This window comes from Heptranchias perlo, chromosome 13, assembly GCF_035084215.1.
Source record: "Heptranchias perlo isolate sHepPer1 chromosome 13, sHepPer1.hap1, whole genome shotgun sequence".
NCBI lineage: Eukaryota > Metazoa > Chordata > Chondrichthyes > Hexanchiformes > Hexanchidae > Heptranchias > Heptranchias perlo.
The window spans coordinates 25,425,525-25,447,313 of record NC_090337.1 but is presented as its reverse complement, the minus strand read 5'-3'; the positions used below and the strand labels follow the sequence as shown (position 1 = coordinate 25,447,313).

Below are 21,789 nucleotides of genomic sequence, written 5' to 3'. Positions count from 1 at the left end.
GCCATAGTATGTTTTGCATCTACTTGAAAAGGCCCAGTTTAATGTCGTATCTGAAAGATGGCACTTCTAACAATGTGGAAATCCTCCAATACTGCATTGAAATGGAAATGTTAGCCCAGATTGTGTGCTCAAGTACTGCAATGTGCCTTAAATTTTCAACCTTCTGACTCTAAGACAAGAGGGCTCCCAAATGAGCCAAGCTGATTTAAGGTGAACAAGTAACAGTTGCATCAGAATACTATGCGGAGGTCGATTTTTTGCATTAACTATTTCATTAGTAACTATTTTATTCTATTGTTGAATATGACCTGTGTGGCCATGACTGAAGCTGTTTTGTGTCTCGAGCTGGAACAGTATGCAAGACCTTCCGAAGCAATTCAAACTGAAGCCAACATCTTAAGGTGATTTTGCAGTGGCCCTCAGCTGCATTCAATTTTCTTCTCTCTTCTTTGAGGACCCAGAATTCTAGATCTCTATATTTAGGATCAAGGGTTGGGGGGTGGGGGTGAGAGGGGGATCCATCAATCAGATAATTATGACAGGTCCTTTATTGAGTTTGGAAAAGCCTTCATACAGCTGCTCTCAGCAGAAAATGAAGCAAGCCTAGAGGTGGTAGCCATTGGGGAGAATTCATGACGTCTTTTGGATGAGGCGTTAAACTGAGGCCCTGTCTGCCCTCTCAGGTGGATGTAAAAGATCCCATGGCACTATTCGAAGGGCAGGGGAGCTCTCGGTGTCCTAGCCAACAATCATCCCTCAACTAAAATTAAAAACTGATGATCTGGTCATTTATTTCACTGTTTGTGGGAGCTGGCCACGTGCAAATTGGCTGTCACGCTTCCTACATTACAAGTGACTACACTTCAAAGGTACTTCATTGGCTGTAAAGCACGTTGGGACATCTTGAGGTTGTGAAGACGTAATGCAAGTCTTTTTTCTTTATATTGTGGAGATTTTGAAAAGTTTTTTCTAGGAGCGGATGCAGAAGTGTGGGGTTGGAAGGGGTAGGGGGATGCTAGTGGTGAGGGGTGCAAGAAAATGATCAGAAATGGTCTTGTCTGTCATTGAGTCGATGGGAGTAGAGAGGCCATGTGAGATGGGAAGATCGAGAGGTAGCAGTGAACAGGAGTAGGAAAGTTTAAACGGAAGGAGGTTAAGGGAGGACAGTGAAATCAGGAGAAAGTGCAAGGAGACGAGATGGAGATTGAAATTACCGAGGATTAGCTATCGCTCAGTGCAGAAGACGAGGGAGGAAAATAGTAAGTATATCTTGCTGAGAAATTCGGTGTGGAGCTTGGGGCGGGGAGGGAGGGAGGGAGGGAGAGAGGGAGGGAGAAAAACGGGGGGTGGGCAGCAGAGAATGAAAATTGTAAAGAGAAGTGACAGGGTTGTAACAAGGTGGGGTGGTTTCAGTAAGGGGCAAGGTATGACCGCCTATGAGCCAAGTTTCCATCAAAGCCATGATGTCAATGCAATCATCCACAATAAGCTCATGGGTGGCAAGGACTTTGTTCTCTAGTGAACGGATATTATGGAGGGAAAACCAGAGAGGGATGGTGTTTGTTGATCTGCTGGCAGAGTCCAAGGGACAGCAGTGGGTGGGTTGAGTGGGATGAGAAGGAGTTTGGCAAAATTAGCCCCCATTGTGAGTGGGAAGGTTGGAGAAAGAGGAGGGTGCGGCAGTTGAGATTGCTGCTCATATGGAGGCAGCATCAGGTGCTAAGTTAGGCTCTTCAGAACATGCTGAGAGGGGCATAGCGGGTAGCTGTTGGCTTATTAGAAGGGAATTCATGCTTGGAACAGGAGAGGAAGGTGAGTAACAAGGCAGAGCAATAGTGAAGGGTTGAGTGGGTCTTCTCGAATTTTAAGTTGAAGAACATTAAAGCCAAAAATTTTCAGATCAAGTTTGGGGCAAATCAATGAAAAGGCATTCACATACAAAATTCTATCACATACAAGTGACAAACTCCTCCGCAAAATCTACTGACAGGCACTGACACTTCTATAGCCCAGGAAAATAGAGATAATTATCTGTACATTTCTAATGCTTAAGTGAAATTAGAGACATTACAGAATTGAGAAACACTTAGAACACAGTATTATATCGAGATTACAGCATAGAATCAGGCCCGTCAGCCCAACTGGTCAATGCCAGCGTTTATGCACCATAAGAGTATTCTTCCTCCCTACTTAATCTAACCCTATTAGCATACCCTTCATTCCTTTCTCCCTTTTGTGTTTATCTAGCTTCCCCTTAAATGAATCTATGCTATTTGCCTCAGCTACTCCTTGTGGTAGCATATTCTACATTCTTACTACTCTTTGGGGAAAGAAGTTTCTTTTGAATTCCCTATTGGATTTATTAGTGACCTTCTTATATTTATGACCTCTAGTTTTGGACTCTCCACAAGTGGAAACATTTTCCCTACGTCTACCCTATCAAACTCTCATTATCTTAAAGACCTCTAGCAGGTCACCCCTCAGCCTTCTCTTTTCTAGAGAAAAGAGCCCCAGCCTGTTCAGCCTTTCCTGATAAGGATATCCTTTTAGTTCTGGTATCATCCTTGTGAATCTTTTTTGTACCTTCTCCAATGTATCTATATCCTTTTTATAATATGGAAGACCAGAACCGTGCACTGTACTCCAAGGGTGGTCTAACTAAGGTTCTATACAAGTGTAACATAACTTCTCTGCTTTTCAATTCTATCCCTCTAGAAATGAATTCCAGTGCTTGGTTTGCCTTTTTTATGGCCTTATTAACCTGTGTTGCTACTTATAGTGATTTGTGTATCTGTACCCAGAGATCCCTCTGCTCCTCTACCCCATTTAGACTCTTATTATCCAAGCAATATATGGCCTCCTTATTCTTCCTATCAAAATGCACCACTGCACAGTTATCCAATTTGAAATTCATTTGCCAACTACATGCCCATTCTGCAAGTTTATTAATGTCTTCTTGCATTTTAGCACATTCTTCCTTTGTATTAAATATACTCTTCAATTTGGTGTCATCCGCAAATTTTGAAATAGTGCTTCCGATTCCAAATCGTTAATGTAAATTGTCTACAACAGTGGTCACAGCACCAATCCCACTTCTCACCTTTTGCCAGTCTGAGTAGCTACCCTTAACCCTTACTCTCTGCTTTCTGTTCTGTAGCCAACTTGCTACTTGTCCCCCAATTCCACACAGTCTGACCTTAGTCATGAGTCTACAATGCAATACCTTATTGAAGGTCTTTTGAAAATCTAAATATATCACATCTACTACAGTACCCTTGTCTACTCTTACTTCTTCAAAAGAATTCAATAAGATTGGTCAAGCATGACTTTCCCTTCTGATATCCGTGCTGACTATTATATTTTTGTTTTCTAGATGTTTTACTATTACATCTTTGAGTAAAGACTCCATTATCTTTCTTACCAACAATGGTAATCTAATTGGTCTACAGTTCCCTGGACTTCTTCAATCATCCTTTTTAAATATAGAAATAACATTAGCTGTCCGACAGTCCTCTGGCACTGTTCCCTTTTCTAATGATTTTATACATATGTATATATAAATTAGAAGAGAAAATATATATATATATATAAATAAAATATTTTTTAAAAAGTGCCTCTGCTGTCTCTTTCCTAACTTCTTTTAATATACACCGGTGCAATCCATCCAAGGGTTTTATTCTCTCTAAGTTTGATTAGTTTATCAATTATCCCCCCCTTTTCATCTTAAATGTCTTCATATCTTTTTTGATCGCTTCTTCTAATGTCATGCCCACCTTGTTAATCTCCCCAGTAAATACTGGAGGCAAAGTAACTATTTAATATTTCTGCCATTTCGCTGTCATTACCTGTGCATCCCTTAGTGGCCCTATCCCATCCTGATTTTTCTTTTGTTATTTATGTGTCTGTAGAATACTTTATTTCTTTTTATATTCCTTGATAATTTAATAGTTCTTCTTTACTTTTCTAATTGATTTTTGACATCTTTCCTAACCTCTTTGTGTACCCTTTTGTCATCCTCTCCTTTATTGTCTATGTACTTAGGGTATGCCTTTTTCTCTAGTTTCAATTTTACCCATATCTCTTTATTCATCCATGGTGTTTCATTGTTGGCTAGTTTGTTCTTGCTTTTTATAGAAATATATTTCTCCTGAACTCTACTGATCACTGTTTTAAATATTTCCCATTGCTGTTCTTTCTCTATCAATTTTTCCCCCCAATTTACATTCCCTAGTTCCATTCTCATCCCCATAAAATTAGCTTTTTACAAATCTATTACTTTGGTCTTTGTCTTAATTATGTCTTTCTCAAATCATTATTTTAAACCTTATTATGTTATGATTGTTATTGCCTAGATATTCCCCAATGCTTACTTCTGTTATCTGCTCCAGTTCATTTCCCATTACTAGATCCAGCAGTGATTCCTCTCTTGTTGGGCTTCTCACATACTGGGTAAGAAAGGAGTCTTGTGCACACTCTAAAAACTCCACTTCCCTTTCCATACCTCTTCTTGCCAGTTTATTTGGGGGTAGTTGAAATCTCCCATGATTATTTTATGTTTTTTACTCATTTCATATATTTTCCTACATATTTCTCCTTCCACTATTAGGCGGTCTATAGAATATGCCTTTTAATGTGATCGGTCCTTCTTATCCTTTGTCTCAATCCATATGGATTCTGTTTCTATCTTAATGTTACTTATGTCCCTTTTTTCTATTGCCATTATGTTGACTCTAATAAGTACAGCTACCCCACCTCGTCTTCTTCCTTCCCTATCCTTTTTTTTTAAATTCGTTCATGGGATGTGGGCATCGCTGGCAAGGCCAGCATTTATTGCCCATCCCTAAATAAGTTATATCCTGCAATATTTAACCACTTAACTGTTCTTTATGTAGCCATGTTTCAGTTATCCCGACTGGCTCCGTGCTACGAATTATTGCCTCCAATTCCCCTGTTTTGTTTTGAATGCTGTACAGATTGTTGTACAGGCAATTTAATTTGCTTTTAATTATTTTTCCCCTCACTTTGTTTTTAACAGTCATTTTATACTATAACTGTATTTGTTCCCTGACAGTGTATGTTACCCTTGTGTGACCTTTATTCTCATCTCCTATTTCTTCTCCCTCCCTTTCCAAGTTCTTCTCCAGTTGCTCCGAGATATCGTTTACTTCTGCATCAGGTAGGCAACACACCCTTCTGGACTCTCGGTCGCCATTGCAGAGGGCGCTATCTATCCCCCAATTATCAAATCCCCTATGACTACAACCTTTCTATTTTCTGCTCCTCTCCCCCCTTGGACTGCTGCCTGCTCCACGGTGCCATGGTTAGCATTCTGGCTGTCCACCCTGCAGCCTACATCGTTATCCTCACAGTTAGCAAGTATGTTGTACTTGTTGGATAGGACCGGTGTCTATAGGACCTCCTTCTCTACCTCTCCTTGGTTCCCCTTACCCTGCTGGCCAACAGGCACACTCTCCCCTTCTTGTACCTGTGCTTTCCTCCGACGTGTGACTGTACTCTGGAGAAAACTATCCAAAAATCCCCCCCAATCTCCCTTATGTGTTGGAGTGTCTCTAACTCGCCCCCCAGCTCAAAGACTCTGAGCTGGAGTGTCTCAAGACAGAGACATTTACTGCAGATGTGGCAAACTGAGACTGTCTCACTGTCCACAAACTCCCATAAATCACAGTTCCGACACATTGCCTGCACTGCCATTTCTAGTTTTTATTTTTTTTATTAGTAATTTAATACAATTACTTGAAATCTAGATTATATTGAACAGATGGATTTAGCTTGATTTCAGATTAATTTGTATCTAATTAGTCTCATTTTTTGTTTATTAACTTCTTTATTTTAGTAGCCCCTTAACCTATTTATTAATGTATACCAGATTTTTATTTAATGCAACTAGGATCCCTTTAATGTTGGTATCCTTTATGTAGTTAGTTTTAATTTTATCCCCACAGATCTAATTAATTACTGATTGTTTTGTTATATATTTACTGTTGCCCCTTGGTTTAAATTATTTAGCCCCCCTGCACTTAATTCCTGTTGTCACTGTTTAGCAAGTCACTCCGGTTATTAGATTCCCCCAACTTTCACCAAGTATTTTCAAACAAAATTTTTATACAAATCCTTCATCAGTAAAGATAAGCTAATTTAATTTGAAGACAGCACTGTAAACAGATGCTAAATTATCTGGCTGCAGGAGTTTAGCTTTAGTGGTAATTATCTGTCTGGGACTGCACAACACAGTTGTACAGCTGTCATTTTAAATAACCGTGACGGAAGACAGCTGTATAATGAGAAACAGGAACAGATAAATTCTCTGCTCAGACTTCTTCGACTGTGCACACCTTCAGGAAAAATGGGCTGATTCACTAAAAATCAATCTGCCAAACAGGCTAGTAATAATCAGAGAAACACCCAATTAATATAGTTTTAAAAAAATTGCAATTCAATTGTTTTGAAGTCCTCCTGTTACGTGATTTATAGAAAGTCCGATTAGCATTACATGGTATAGCATAATCTGATTACAGCTTTCAAACAACAATATCTTTTCAGTGCAAAAGTCCCATATTGTGGTTTATTTACTGTAAATTAGTTTTTAATAGCTTCCCAAATCACAAGATGTCAAAGGCAGCGATTGCTACCAGAGCAGAAGTGAGTGACAGCCCTTGATATCAAGACAGCACTAGACTGAGTATAGCAACAAAGAGCCTTAGTAATGGGAAAACCTTAAGTGGCTGGAGTTACACCTGACATATTGAAAGATGGTCATGGTTTTCAGAGGCCAATCATCATGGCCTCAAAACATCACTTCCTCAAGGCAGTGTCCTTGGCCCATACACGTTCAGCTATGATCATTACCGTCTTGAACTTTTCTTGCAGTCTATAAAATAGCAGGGAGGTTGAGCTGGAGTTTTTCTGGAATTAAGTTCCTTCTTTGTAGTCTGAGAAAAACATTGGATGAGATTCACCACAGCCAACCTTGCCAAATACTGGGGGAGACATTGAGTCACTGCTGGGGGAACAGATGTGGCTGCTGTTTGGATAACCTGGTTAGGATGTTTTCTCACTAAAGTAATTATAATACTACAAGGTATCTCTGAAGGTGCATTTTTTTTAAAAGAAAAGCTTAGTACAGATACAGAAATGAACTAGTAGAATAATATATGGAAAGACTGAGGAAATTCTAGGTATTCTGATTGGAATACTTTGAAATTAAATCGCAAGTGCTAAGAAATGCTCCACTCTCTGAGTCAAACATTTAGTTTAATGAGAAACTTATTTGCCCTGATCAAAACTAAGCGAAAAAACATTCTATCAATTGCTAAATTTGAAGAAGAAACATCTCAGTCCAAAATCTTTTGCTTTACTGAACTTTTCAAATTGCAGAGAATACAGAAAGAATAAGTCTCCATCAGTTTTTCTCTGAATTAAAGAGACTGTCTGAAACAATCCACGGTGCATTTTGGAACAAGCTCTTCAATTCAGACGTATGGGCTCAGTTCATATGCTGTGCATACAACCTTTAGTGGGAGTGGATAGATTTGATATATATCTGGGTTACAATACCTTGAATCCACGATCTTGTGAGAATCTAATGAGACTGAATAATGTTTTCAATATGGTAGCTTAAGGAATCGCTGAACCTGATAGTTGCGGGAAGGTGAATTAATGATCGTACTGTCTGATTAAGTAACGCATTTCTTCAATGCGACTTACATTAATGACATAGCGAAAGAAAAAAGAGAAAGAGAGAAAGAGAGAGGAGAGAAAAGAAAATAAAGGAAAAGAGAGAGAAAAGAGAAAGAAAAAATGTGCATTTATATAGCACCTTTTTCGACCTCGGGATGTCTCAAAGTGCTTTACGGCCAATGAAGTACTTTTTGAAGTGTAGTCACTTGTAATGTAGCAAATGTGGCAGCTAATTTGCACACAGCAAGGTCCCACAAACAGTTATGGGATAATGACCAGATAATCCGTTTTAGAGATATTGGTTGAGGGATACATTTGGCCAGGACATCAGGAGAACTCCCCGCTCTTTTTCAAAATAGTGCCTTAGGATCTTTTACATCCACCCAAGGGGGCAGACGGGGCCTCGGTTTAATGTCACATCTGAAAGATGGCAACTCCGACACTGCAGCGCTCCCTCAGTACTGCACTGGAGTGTCAGCCTAGATTATGTGCTCAAGTCTATGGAGTGGGCTTGAACCCACAACCTTCTGACTCAGAGGCGAGAGTGCTACCACTCAGGTGAGACCTGGGTTAGTGTACAAGTACAGATAAGCAGCATTTAAAAAGGAACAGAATAAAGGAAAGTGGGAAGCTCCGATGAAGGGTTGCACCCAAAAAGTTAACTTTTCTGATGTTGCCACAGATGCTGCCACACCTGCGGAGTGTTTCCAGCATTTTTGGTTTTTGTTTCATATTTTCAACATTTGCAGGTTCATGCTTTTTATGTGCAAAGATTAGTGTCCCCCTATTCATTTTTGAATAATATCCTGTAATCAAGTGCTACAGATATGAAGGGACCGGTCTTGGAGGAGTAACTGGAGTGCCAGGGAGCTAGATTAACATGGACAGCTTTAGCAGCAGTTAATGATTGCACCTACCAATGTTAATTCGCCTTCCAGAAACTGGTCAGGTTCAGCGATTCCTTAAGCTACCAGCTCTAATGACCTCATAATTCACTGCTTAAACCAAAGTATTCACAGCAGAGGAATGAGATACTGACAAGTCGTCCTCAGCCAGTTTCCCATTGGTCTATGATCATAACATAAATGACTTCAATATTCATATGTTACCTGCATCGAGAATGCCCTGAGCTAGGATAGAGCCGAACTTGGCCATGACATCATCATGCTTGTCGTTGATAACCTTTGCGTACAGCTGTCGGAATTGTGAGACCTATTATGGAACCACAGGACAGTAAGTCAATGAGGAATTTATAAAACATCAAAACAGACCAGCTCAAATGCAGGAAACATGTATGATTCCATGGCTTAATATGTGTAAACACTTTTTGAAATTAAAAAATCTGAAGTATAGGGGAATACAGGTTACTGGATGTGGTATACAAAGGCAAACACAAAACCCACCGAAAGATTTACACCTTTAAAGGGACGTGTTAAAATTACATACACATACACTTCAAATAAATGTAGCTGATAAAAGCAAAAATTTTCATTTTCCCAGTTTTATCTAATTAATTTTAAAAATAGTAAGTGCTATGCTGAACACAATCCCAGATTTTGATATCCCACATGTATACTGTTCTGTGCAATATTAAATATATTCTACTTCTGTGACTGTTCCTACTGTTGAAATGAAGGGCAGTGAGTCAGTCCAGAGTGCACTGCACACATAATTATGCTTTGTTGATCAGTCCCAAAAAGCACTTTAACACCTTTTCAGTGTTATATTTAAATCTATTGCACATCATTTCTCCTTTTCTAGTTTGCAATACTCACATCAATTTTTTAAAAATTAAAACATATAAATTAGGAAGCACGATGCCAATCAGTACTCAAAGGAGCAAAAGTAAAATGAAAGCCTTTCTTTTAAACAGAACAGCACTTCTATAAAATATATTTTAAAAAAAGTTTAAATTCACTCTTGGGATGTGGGCATCACGAGCTAGGTCAGCATTTACTGCCCAACCCCAGTTGCCCTAAGAAGGTGGAGGTGGGCCGCCTTCTTGAACCGCTGCAGTCCATGTGGTAAAAGTGCTCCCACAATGCCGTTAGGTTGGAAGTTCCAGGATTTTGACCCAGTGACGTTCAAGTCAGGATAGTGTGAGATTTGGTGGGGAACTTGGAGGTGATGGTATTCCCATGCACCTGCTGCGTTTGTGCATCTTGGTGGTGGAGGTCGTGGATTTGGAAGGTGGTGCTGAAGAAGCCTTGGCAAGTTGCTGCGGTGCATCCTGTAGATAGTACACACTGCAGCCATGGTACGCTGGTGGTGGACAGGGTGGATGTTTAAGCTAGTGGATGATGAGCTGATCAAGCAAACTGCTTTGTCCTTGAAGGTATCAAGTTTCATGAGTGTTGTTCCAAGCAACTGGAAAGTATTCCATCACACTCTTGACCTGTAGGTGGCTTTGGGGAGTCAGGTGATGAGCCACACGCCACAGAATACCCAGCCTCCAAATGGCTCTAGTAGCCATGGCATTTATGTGGCTGGTCCAGTTGAGTTTCTGGTCAATGACTCCCCCTAGGATGTTGATGATGGGGACCCAGCGATGGAAAAGCCATTGAATGTAGTGGGGAAGTGTTAGGCTCTTTGTTGTTGGAGATGATCATTGCTTGGCACTTGTGTGGCGTAAATGTTACTTGCCACATCAGCCCAAGCCTAGATCTTGTCCATGTCTTGATGTATGCTGCATGGTCTACTTCATTATGAGGAATTACGAACGGAGCTGAACATTGCACAATCAACGAACAGCCCCACTTCTGACCTTAAGATGGAGGGAAGATCATTGATGGAACAGCTGAAGATAGTCGGGTCTAAGAACTCCTGCAGCGATGTCCTAGGGCTGAGATGATTGGCCTCCAACAACCACAACCACCTTCCTTTGTGCCAGGTATGACTCCATCCACTGGAGAGTATTCCCCTTGATCCCCATTGACTTCAGTTTGACTAGGGCTCCTTGGTGCCACACTCACTGTCTTGATAACTCGCCTCATCTCTGGAATTCAGCTCTTGTGTCCATGCTTGGATCAAGGCTGTAATGAGATCTGGAGTTGAGTGGTCCTAGAGAAACCCAAACCAAGCATTGGTATGCAAGTTATTGGTGAGTAAGTACCACTTGATAGCACAGTTGACGACTCCTTCCATCACTTTGCTGATGATTGGCATTAGGCTGATAAGGTGGTAATTGTCCAGGTTGGATTTGTCCTGCTTTTTGTGGACAGGGAGTACTTGGGCAATTTTCCATTGTCGGGTAAATGCCAGTGTTGCAGCTGTACTGGAACAGCTTGGCTAAGGACGTGGCTAGTTCTAGAGGTCTTGAGCACTACAGCCAAGGTGTTGTCAGGAACTGAAGCCTTTGCTGCGTCCAGTGCACTTAGCTGTTTCTTGATGTCACATAGAGTGAATCAAATTGGCTGAAAACTGGCATCTGTGATGGTTGGGACCTCAGGAGGTGACCAAGAAGGATCATCCACTTAGCACTTCTGGCTGAAGATGGTTGCAAATGCTTCAGCCTTGTCTTTTATACTTACATGTTGAGGATGGGGATGTTCATGGAGCCGCCTCTTCCTGTTAGTTGCCTAATTATTTACCACAATTCAAAACTGTATGTGAATTGTTTTATTAATTTTTTAATAAAAGCATTATACAAGCACTCAACTGATCACTTATTTCAGCATACTTTTTGGAAGTCCTTTTTCACCATAACTCAAGTCTCAATATAAACTGATTTTTGGGTTTTGTTATCACCATTTCAAGTTATTTTAATTAGTCCCCATTTATGTCTTGGCATCATGAACAAACCATACCATTTAGCCTTTGATACTAGAATGCAGCCCATCATAGACATAACCATTTAATTTAGCTCCTTTTTACTGGGAAAATTTCACTGCTGCCAAATACTGTTCTATAATTTATGGTAATAACCACTTTTCTAGATAAACTTCCAGTGACCACTGCTAGTCGGTCAGTAAAGATGTCATCATACACCCAATGCATGAAGCATTACAACTGTAAAAACAATATGACACCTGCCACCACAATGGATCTTTTATTGAAAAATAATGGATGTGTGAGTGATGTCAAGGCAGTAATAGCAGCTCAAGGTTCAGAAGGCTGCCTTGACATTTCTCTCAGACAGCCTTTCTTGTATACTTAAAAGGATTCTATTATTCACGTTTTGATTACATTTTTAATCTTACATATCATCAGCTGCTCTATTTAGAGACTATTTCAGACCATTTTGTATTTTTGTTCACCTCTTTTACATTACTTTCTACCCTCTTTAACTTTTCTTCATCTACTTCATCGGCTGAGCGTTTTGGGGTGTCCTGAGGACATGGAATTCGCCATATAAAATACAAGTTCCTTCATCTCTTACAATGAATCGTGGTTTGAAGAAAGTCCTCATTTTAAATTATACCACTTGCACAGCACAACATTTTTCATACAAATCAGCATTTGCAGTGAAGATTAAACATTTTTAACATATAAAAAACAAGTTAAATGTACGTACACAAAAACTACAAAGTTGACTTGCACAGATACTGTTGGATTAAAGGTTTTAGGGTTGCAACATTCTGAAAAGACTATAAAATAAGGTTTCTGACTTGCAGTTTGGAGAGAAAGAGAGAGGAAAAAGAGAGAGAAGAGACCAAGAGAGTGAGAACAAGAAAGAGGGCGAGAGAAAGATATAAAGAGAAAAAAAGAGAGAATGGGTTTTTGTAAGCACATGCTGATGCTGAGAGGCTGTTTCCCCTGGCTAGAGAACTAGGGGTCATAATCTCAAGATAAGAGGTCAACCTTTTAGGACAAAGATGAGGAAAAATTTCTTCACTCAGGGTTGTGAATCTTTGGAATTCTCTACCCCAGAGGACTGTGGATGCTCAGTCGCTGAGTATATTCAAAGATTGAGATTGATAGATTTTTGGACACTAAAGGAATCAAGGGATATGGGGACGGGTCGGGAAAGTTGAGTAGAAGTAAAAGATCAGCCATGATCTTATTGAATGGCTGAGCGAGCTTCAGGGGCCGTATGGCCTACTCCTGCTCCGATTTCTTATGGTCTTACATGCTACTTCAATAATTTTATCGAAACAAACTAATCTACACAGAGAAAGGTACGCTGGGTCTTTTAGGTCTAAATAACTTTTAACGCGTGACAAGTCTTAAAGACTGCCAAACAACCTCTCTGGCACTGAAAATTAACTTTTAAAAATGTGGACTCTCATTCCTTCCGATTTTAATTGTTGTTGGAGATTTATAAAAAGATTTTAATTTTTTTTTACTTTTTATTTCTGTCTCTTATTTCTTTTTAATTCAATATATCTTACCCTCTTTTTATTTTGCTTTCTCTAACTGATTTTACATTGAACTGTAGCTTGCACTTCCTGGTTCTGACTGCACGGCTTGTCAAGGATGCTTCAATTTGATTGGTTGAGGGGACAGAGTGATCCTTTCCCTGTCCACACAGCTCACAGATGCCCGGGAGAAGATGTTGCACTTTTTGCAGCTCACCATTAGAGGAAGTTCCCGCACTAAAGCCCATGGATCGTTTGTGGGCAAGTTTAAATCTAATGAGCAGCGGGCGCCGTTCGTTTGCCGCTCAAAGCAAATTCTGGGCCAATATTGCCAGACGTTTGTTGGTTGGGGGGCGGCGGGGGGGGGGGGGGGGGGAAGAGGGGGGAAGCGGGCCAAGTGTTTAAGTAAAATAAACAAAAATGTATTGAGCTATTGGACCAAATTGTGACGAGTTTATTGGATAGTAAAGATCCTCTAGGGCTCATGAATGAAATGGTAAAATACAGCATTTCAAAATTGGATGAGAGGATGTGATTGAGGATATAAGATAGAAACAGGGAAATTATACCAGCAAATGGGAATTTTTCTAAGGTAATTTCCTTAGGTGATTATAGGTGAATCTGAAGGGGATATGGAAAGATGTGTGAGTGCATCCATGAGTAACAAAGCACCTGGGTACAATTCACCAAGATATCAATCTGGCATTATTGTACATTCTAATGAAAGTCAGGAAAGTGTAGATGAGAATAGTTAATTGGAGATGTTTGTGTCCTTGCCTGTACTGAATAATAAGAAAACTGCATTTGATAGTCTGGCCACTGGGACTATGCAGGGGGAGATAAGCAAAGTCTTCCAGACACCCCCCAATCTTTTGATAAGATAACCTGAAAGCACAGGAATAGCTTGTATCTTATGTCAAGTGTAGCATAATCTTGGAATACCGGTGTGTGTGCAAATGTGACATGTTGCGTGTGAGGCAATTAGTATGCGGAATGCATGATGAAGAGGCACTGAAGGATCTCAGACATGTTCAGTTACTTGACAACAGCACAACATAAAATGGTTAATGTGGTTCAGGAAAGTGAGAAAACTTTTAATCAAGGCATTGACACATGCTCCATAGAGAAACCAACTTTTAATGAAATGATCAGGATAGGGTTAAACACCTTGGTACCTATTAGAAGGATTAAAACCAAAGTAAAGAGCGACATAGAATTTGGATTTCCAAAATTCAGGGTTGAGTTCCTTTGAGATAACAATGAAATTGGGACAACTGAGGGCCAGGGAGAAATAATACTTAGCAAGAATATCCACAAAATGGATAATGGTAAAAGCTTGAGAATCATTTAAGTCCATGATTTCTTGATAATATGATACAATGTAGCATTCTGTACAATGTATTATTATTTTCTTTGTCTGTATCATGTTGTGTAATATTGACCAAATGGCTCGAGATAGGTATGTGATGCTAACTAGATGAGGTCTTTGATAAGCCCATGCGGGGTAACGAGAGGCTGTTGGAGATTAAGACTGAGAAGTACTAAAGGAAAGCATTTCCTTGGAATACTTCTGCAGTTTAAAAACCCTAACATTAAAAGGCTGACAGTGTATATGAAACAATACAACACTGACGTTGAAAAAGGGACATCTACGCTTGGGAGCCATGAATGGTGGGAGACAGTTTACAACATAGGTCAGCACCCATGGACTAGAATAATAACCATGAGTTTTGTTATAGCCCAGATCATTATCCTCATAATTATGATTGGAAATTGCATTTGGAAACTAAGGATGACCTGGATGAGGATGATGCTAACAGCGTTGAACCAGCTGTCAGAAGGGCAAATGAAACCTATACTGTATACGCAGTCTGCTATACGACTATCTTACACAGTCCACCTTGCTATACGAGAATGCATAAGAAATAAAAAGTGGTGAATACGTTGGACATGTTGAAGAGGAGTTCAGAGTTAATAATGAATCTCAACTATAGTAACCAGAACTGGTCGATGGTCCAGCAGGTTGTCTGGAAACACAAGGAGAAGATGGAATATAAACAAGGGGGATGTGTTTTGTTCCGCTTCATTTTGTTTCTGATCAAAGGGAGTGTATGCTAGAATGGACATCAACCATAAGTGATTAATTAATGTATAACTATAGTACTTACTAATTACATAGTATTGTAGGAATATAGGATGCTTTGGAGTAAACATGATGGTCTAGCTAAGTGGGAGACAACTAATCATAAAGGAGGGTAAAAGGAGTTGGACATATGAAGGTCTGTCTATCTATGAAATGTAATGTATGTTACAATTTTCTAGTAAACAATCTGTGTATAAAAAGAGTGAAATTGTAAGGATAAGTCAGGTAGCAGGAGAGAGAGAAACCAGATGCTACCCTTGTACTGTATAGATTGATCACCTATGCTGTACGAATAAAGTCTGTTCCATATACTCAACTGTCAAGTGTCTCGTGCTTACTCAAAGCGTGTTGATATGAACCATAGAAGGAAGGAGGTTAACAAGAACGAGACAGTAAAAAAAGAACGAGAGAGCGAGAAAGAGCGTCACAGCACAACTAAATGAAATTAAAAATGTAATGCAGTAACTAACTATACTTTTAATATTGTATAATTACACAGTAAAAGAGTTTGACTAATACTACTGAACTCAAAACAAACCAAGACTTTCCACGACAAAGCTAATGAGCTCTGGGGTATCACCAGATCTAAGGGTTGAACTTGCAGTCCTCCTGTTTCAAATCCAACTTTCAACAAATACTTGCTTTTGTAAAGGGTAATTCACATCTTCGCCGCTGCTGAAGCTGCCTCCAAGAAGCTTGGTTTCCTTTTTCACACGAAACACCATTTCTCTAATAATTTCAAGTTACTATCCAGAGCAAATCTGCTCAAGACTAGAATATTGCTCCAATCTCTGGGAAAACTCTAATACCTCCCTCAAGCTTTCCTAGAATCTGGAAAAAAGATTCTAAATCTATTAAATTTGCAAGAGTCCCAAAAAGCTCAACGTTGGTCTCTAGGGTGTGTAAATACCCGACAGAATAAAACAACACACAAGTAGGACTCAGAGCACAGGAGTCATGACCTTGTTGAGTGTCAGCCTTGGCTCAGTGGTAGCGCTCTCGCTTCGGAGTCAGAAGGTTTTGGGTTCAAATCGCATCCCAGAGACTTGAGCCCAAAATCTAGCATTGATGGTGTGCTGCATTGTCGGAGGTGCCATCTTTCGGACAAGACATTAAACTGAGGCCCTGCCGGCCCCTCAGGTGGATATAAAAGATCCAATGGCATTATTTCGAACAAGAGCAAGGGAGTTCTCCCTGGTGTCCTGGGTAAGAATACCCAGGTGAGTTCTCCCCAGTGTCCTATTTATCGCTCAACCAATATCACTAAAACGGATTACCTGGTGATTATCTCATTGTTGTTTGAGGGACCTTGCTTTGCGCAAATTGGCTGCTGCATTTTCTACATTACAACAGTGACTACACTTTAAAAGTACTTCATTGGCTATAAAGCGCTTTGGGATGTCCCTGAGGTTGTGAAAAGTGCTATATAAATGCGAGTTCTTTCTATTCCCCCTCATCCTGAAAAATTGACTTCTTTAACTATTTCAGACTAATAGTTGCTTGCCTCAAACAACCCACGTGCACAGACCAATATTCTCTGTTGACAAAGGTGACCAGGACATACTTCAATTTGCGCCACTAAAAACTGTGCATCCCAATTGACGTTGTCGTTAAGGAACAAATCTGCACTTGTCTTCTCATGTCAGGCAAAATCTGGTACAACTCAGATTGCACTGAAGCTCTGAAGAGACTGGCCATCAGCCAACAATTTATCTCAGCGACTGCAACAGTACCAATGATAGTCTGTCATTAACATTCATGGTAAGCTTTGCTGCTTAACCTAGAACACGTGTGCGCTTCTGGAAATAGTGAAATGCACATAAGAATCAAAAAAACTGTTAGTAAGTGTCAGCTTGCCTCAGTGGTAGCACTCTCACCCAAGGCAAAAGATTGTGGGTTCAAGCTCCACTTCCGTATTTGAGCACATAACTCAAGGTGATACTTTAGTGCAAAACTAAAGGATTACTGCATAGTAGGAGGTGACATCTTTCAGATAAGACATTAAACAGAAGCCGTGTCTGTCTATTCAGGTGGACGTATAAGACACCATGGCACTATTTGAAGTGCAGCAGGGGAGTACGCCCCTCAACCAACACCACCAAAAGCAATTAACTGGTCACTTATCTCAACTGCTGTTCGTGGGACCTTACAATGAGCAAATTAACTGCCACATTTACCTATATAACAACTAAATTTCAAAAGTAAATTTACTGGCTGTGAAGCACTTTGGGAAGTCCTATGAATCTGAAAACTGTTACAGAAATGCAAGTTCTTTCTCTCTTTAGTGCTGGTCTCGGGAAAGGAGCCATACTGAGATATACAAACCTGACCCTGATCAGCAGAATCAACAAAGGCAAGAACAAACTGAAGAGATGAATTGAATAGCGTGACAAGAATAAATGCAAGTCTTGATAACAGATTTAACTACAAAAAAAATTTCCAAGACAGAATTGACTACGACATACAAAGTTAAAATCTTTAAACTTCAAAACATTAAAAATGCAAGATCATAACTACTGACATGAATTAACAAATGCACTAAAAGATGAACTTAAGATGTTGTAATAACAGAACAAACTGCTGCTGATAAGTATGTTTCCAAAATAAAGCCTAATAGTTAATCAGGGGGAGGGGGAAAAAAGAAATAATGTGGTCCTGCACAGGATCAAACTCAAAAATGTAGTGTTAACAGTTTACATGGTCTGGATTTATTAATTTGTATTTAGAGAATGAAGAAATGAGCAAGAATGTATTCATGAGGTTGAGTAATTCGACATCTGATTAATACAAAAGTTACAGAAGCCCCATTCCAGTAAACAGTGAGGTGAGTGTTGAGTCTGTACTGACCAGTTATTTGTATGTTCTGCATATTCATAATCTGAATGGATTGAATGCATGTTTTGTATTCAGCCTTACCTTTGGACACGTGACCTCTGTCTGCTGGATTAGGAGAAGGGCAGAAGCAATGAGAGCACCCTGACGCACATAGTTCACTGGATCATTAGTCATTGGCTCCAAAAGGTTTATGGCTTCCTGTAAAGCAATAGAAACAGTTATTTAAACAAGAGGTGAAGAACCGGATGGTGTGCTAATCTGTAGGCTCTGGAACTTTTAAGCTAATTTTCAAACTCAAAGTACCACTCAGTATACAGTGAGATTAGTGCATCCGTATACTTCACAAGAACATAAGAAATACGAGCATCAGTAGGCCATATGGCCCCTCAAGCCTGCTCCGCCATTCAATCAGAATATGGCTGATCTTCGACCTCAACTCCACTTTCCCACCCGATCCCTATATCCCTTGATTCTCCTAGGGTCCAAAAATCTATCTATCTCAGCCTTGAATATATTCAATGACTCAGAATCCATAGCCCTCTGGGGTAGAGAATTCCAAAGATCCACAACCCTCATTATATCAGTCTTTAATGGCCGACCCCATATCCTACGACTATGCCCCCTAGTTCTAGACTCTCTGGCCAGGGGAAACAGCCTCTCAGCATCTACCCCGTCAAGCCCCCTCATAATCTTATATGTTTCAATGAGATCACCTGTCATTCTTCTAAACTCCAGAGAGTATAGGTCCATTCACTGGCATCTACCCAACAATGTGGAAAATTGCCCAGGTATGTCCTGTCCACAAAAAGCAGGACAAATCCAATCAGGCCAATTACCGCCCCATCAGTCTACTCTCAATCATCAGCAAAGTGATGTAAGGTGTCGTCGACAGTGCTATCAAGCGGCACTTACTCACCAATAACCTGCTCTCCGATGCTCAGTTTGGGTTCCGCCAGGACCACTCGGCTCCAGACCTCATTACAGCCTTGGTCCAAACATGGACAAAAGAGCTGAATTCCAGAGGTGAGGTGAGAGTGACTGCCCTTGACATCAAGGCAGCATTTGACCGAGTGTAGCACCAAAGAGCCCTAGTAAAATTGAAGTCAACGGGAATCAGGGGGAAAACTCTGCAATGGCTGGGGTCATACATAGCATAAAGGAAGATGGTAGTGGTTGTTGGAGGCCAATCATCTCAGCCCCAGGACATTGCTGCAGGAGTTCCTTAGGGCAGTGTCTTTGGCCCAACCATCTTCAGCTGCTTCATCAATGACCTTCCCTCCATCATAACGTCAGAAATGGGGATGTTCGCTAATGATTGCACAGTATTCAGTTCCATTCACAACCCCTCAGATAATGAAGCAGTCCGTGCCCGCATGCAGCAAGACCTCGACAACATCCAGGCTTGGGCTGATAAGTGGCAAGTAATATTCGCGCCAGACAAGTGCCTGGCAATGACCATCTCCAACAAGAGAGAGTCTAACCACCTCCCCTTGGCATTCAACGGCATTACCCTCGCCAAATCGCCCACCAACATCCTGGGGATCACCACTGACCAGAAACTTAACTGGACCAGCCATATAAATACTGTGGCTACAAGAGCAGGTCAGAGGCTGGGTATTCTGTGGCAAGTGACTCACCTCCTGACTCCGCAAAACCTTTCCACCATCTATAAGGCACAAGTCAGGAGTGTGATAGAATACTCTCCACTTGCCTGGATGAGTGCAGCCCGCTTGATTGGTACCCCATCCACCACCCTAAACATTCACTCCCTTCACCACCGGCGCACTGTGGCTGCAGTGTGTCCCATCCACCGGATGCACTGCAGCAACTCGCCAAGGCTTCTTCGACAGCACCTCCCAAACCCGTGATCTCTACCACCTAGAAGGACAAGGGCAGCATGCACATGGGAACAACGCCATCTGCACTTTCCCCTCCAAGTCATACACCATCCCAACTTGGAAATATATCGCCGTTCCTTCATCGGCACTGGGTCAATATCCTGGAACTCCCTACCTAACAGCACTGTGGGAAAGCCTTCACCACACGTACTGCAGCGGTTTAAGGCGGCGGCTCACCACCACCTTCTCAAGGGCAATAAATGCTGGCTTCCCCAGTGACTCCCGCACCCCATGAATGAATTAAAAAAAAATTCTACTCAACATACAGACGCTTCCAAGATACAGTGTCTGCCTAAAACAACACTTTAGTAATGACTTTTGATGGCTTTCAGAGACTAGAATTTATCCATCATTGTTTTGAGCTAATTTGTCAGGGCTGCTATAAATCGCATATGCATTATGTAAGGTGGTTATTGTAAAATGCGTGGGCAGCATGTGGCTCTGAGTGTTACAGAACAAAACTCAATGCTCGACTGAACAAAACTCAATGCTAGAAAGTGGGAGGGCACAGGTTTTATTTTATGTTCCAGTCGGTTCTGGATATGAACCATACTGGAACAAGCTGTAATATCTTCCTGCAGGAATGATAAATCAGACAGAAAGATTTAGCTCATTTAAGTCTTGGGTGTAGCATATTGCAAATTAAATGTGTACATCACACTTTTAAATGTATCCAGATGCACAAAATAAATTGTCTGTGACAGTTTTTCTGAGTGACTCAATTAATAGTATATATTAAATTAAAGATGCTGATTCGCTCAATAGAGACAGGTACAAAAGATACCAATTAGGAACGAGAAAATCACAAAAAAAACACTCCAAGCTTGTTTCTGAACAGCACCAACTATCACAAAAATAAGCCAATTACATTGCTCAATTTTTTCAAACTAGTTTCAGCAACCATTTTAATTTCTGACCCACTTGATTTTTTTACCCAAATACCTATTAAAAAATTTTTAAAAAAATATTGGAAAACCATCCACTAAACTTAACCATAAAGTCAGCCAGTTCCAGAAATCCTGCACAATGTCCTGGAAACATAGTATCATAGTAGGTACAGCACAGAAGGCCTCCATTCGGCCCATCGTGCCTGTGCCGGTTCTTTGAAAGAGCTATCCAATTAGTCCCACTCTCCTGCTCTTTCCCCATAGTCCTGTAAAATTTTCCCTTTAAGTATTTATGCAATTCCCTTTCGAAAGTTATTATTAAATCTGTTTCCACCACCCTTTCAGGCAGCGCATTCCAGATCATAACAACTCGCTGCGTAAAAACATTTCTCCTCATTTCCCTGATTCTTTTGCCAATTATCTTATTACTAATCCTTTTGCCAATGGAAACACCTTTGCCTTATTTACTCTATCAAAACCGTCCATGATTTTGAACACCTCTATTAAATCTCTCCTTAACCTTCTCTGCTCTAATGTAAGGAATCTTACAACACCAGGTTATAGTCCAACAAATTTATTTTAAAATCACAAGCTTTCGGAGATTATCTCCTTCGTCAGATGATTGAATGAAAAGGTTCTCAAATCGCATATCTTATACGATGTTGGGACAGCATCACACCAATCAAAAGGTGTCGTTGTTATTCAAACAGGCCAGTCACGGAGAACAGCACGTCCCAGTACACTCGATATACATTGTGTCTTTTACACAGGCAGGCAGAAAGAAACTTAAAATGGCAGAGAGAGAGAGAGAGAGAATTTTAAAAAACATATAAATTTTTTTTTTTTTTTTTTTGCTCTAAGGAGAGCAATCCTGCTTCTCTAGTCTCTCCATACAATGGATGTCACTCATCCTGAATACCAGTCATTAAACCATCTTGTTGGGTACATGTGTAATTTTCCTGTTGGCTACTTGGGCTTCTTTCAGCTGTCCGTGGAGGATGCTTTAATGATGAGTCCAGTTTACTGATTTA

At 40.4% G+C, this 21,789-nt stretch overlaps 1 protein-coding gene across 1 annotated transcript in view; it reads right to left on the bottom strand.

The window, feature by feature from the left end:
• The window catches only part of psmd1 (proteasome 26S subunit, non-ATPase 1), a 126,199-nt gene that overhangs the window by 19,573 nt on the left and 84,837 nt on the right, over nt 1-21,789 (bottom strand). The window contains exons 18-19 of the mRNA XM_067995180.1: nt 18,055-18,171; nt 8,808-8,910 (exon numbers count right to left, since the gene is read on the bottom strand). Of these exons, the coding sequence (XP_067851281.1) occupies nt 8,808-8,910; nt 18,055-18,171 (220 nt within the window). The remainder of the gene's footprint in view (nt 1-8,807; nt 8,911-18,054; nt 18,172-21,789) is intronic.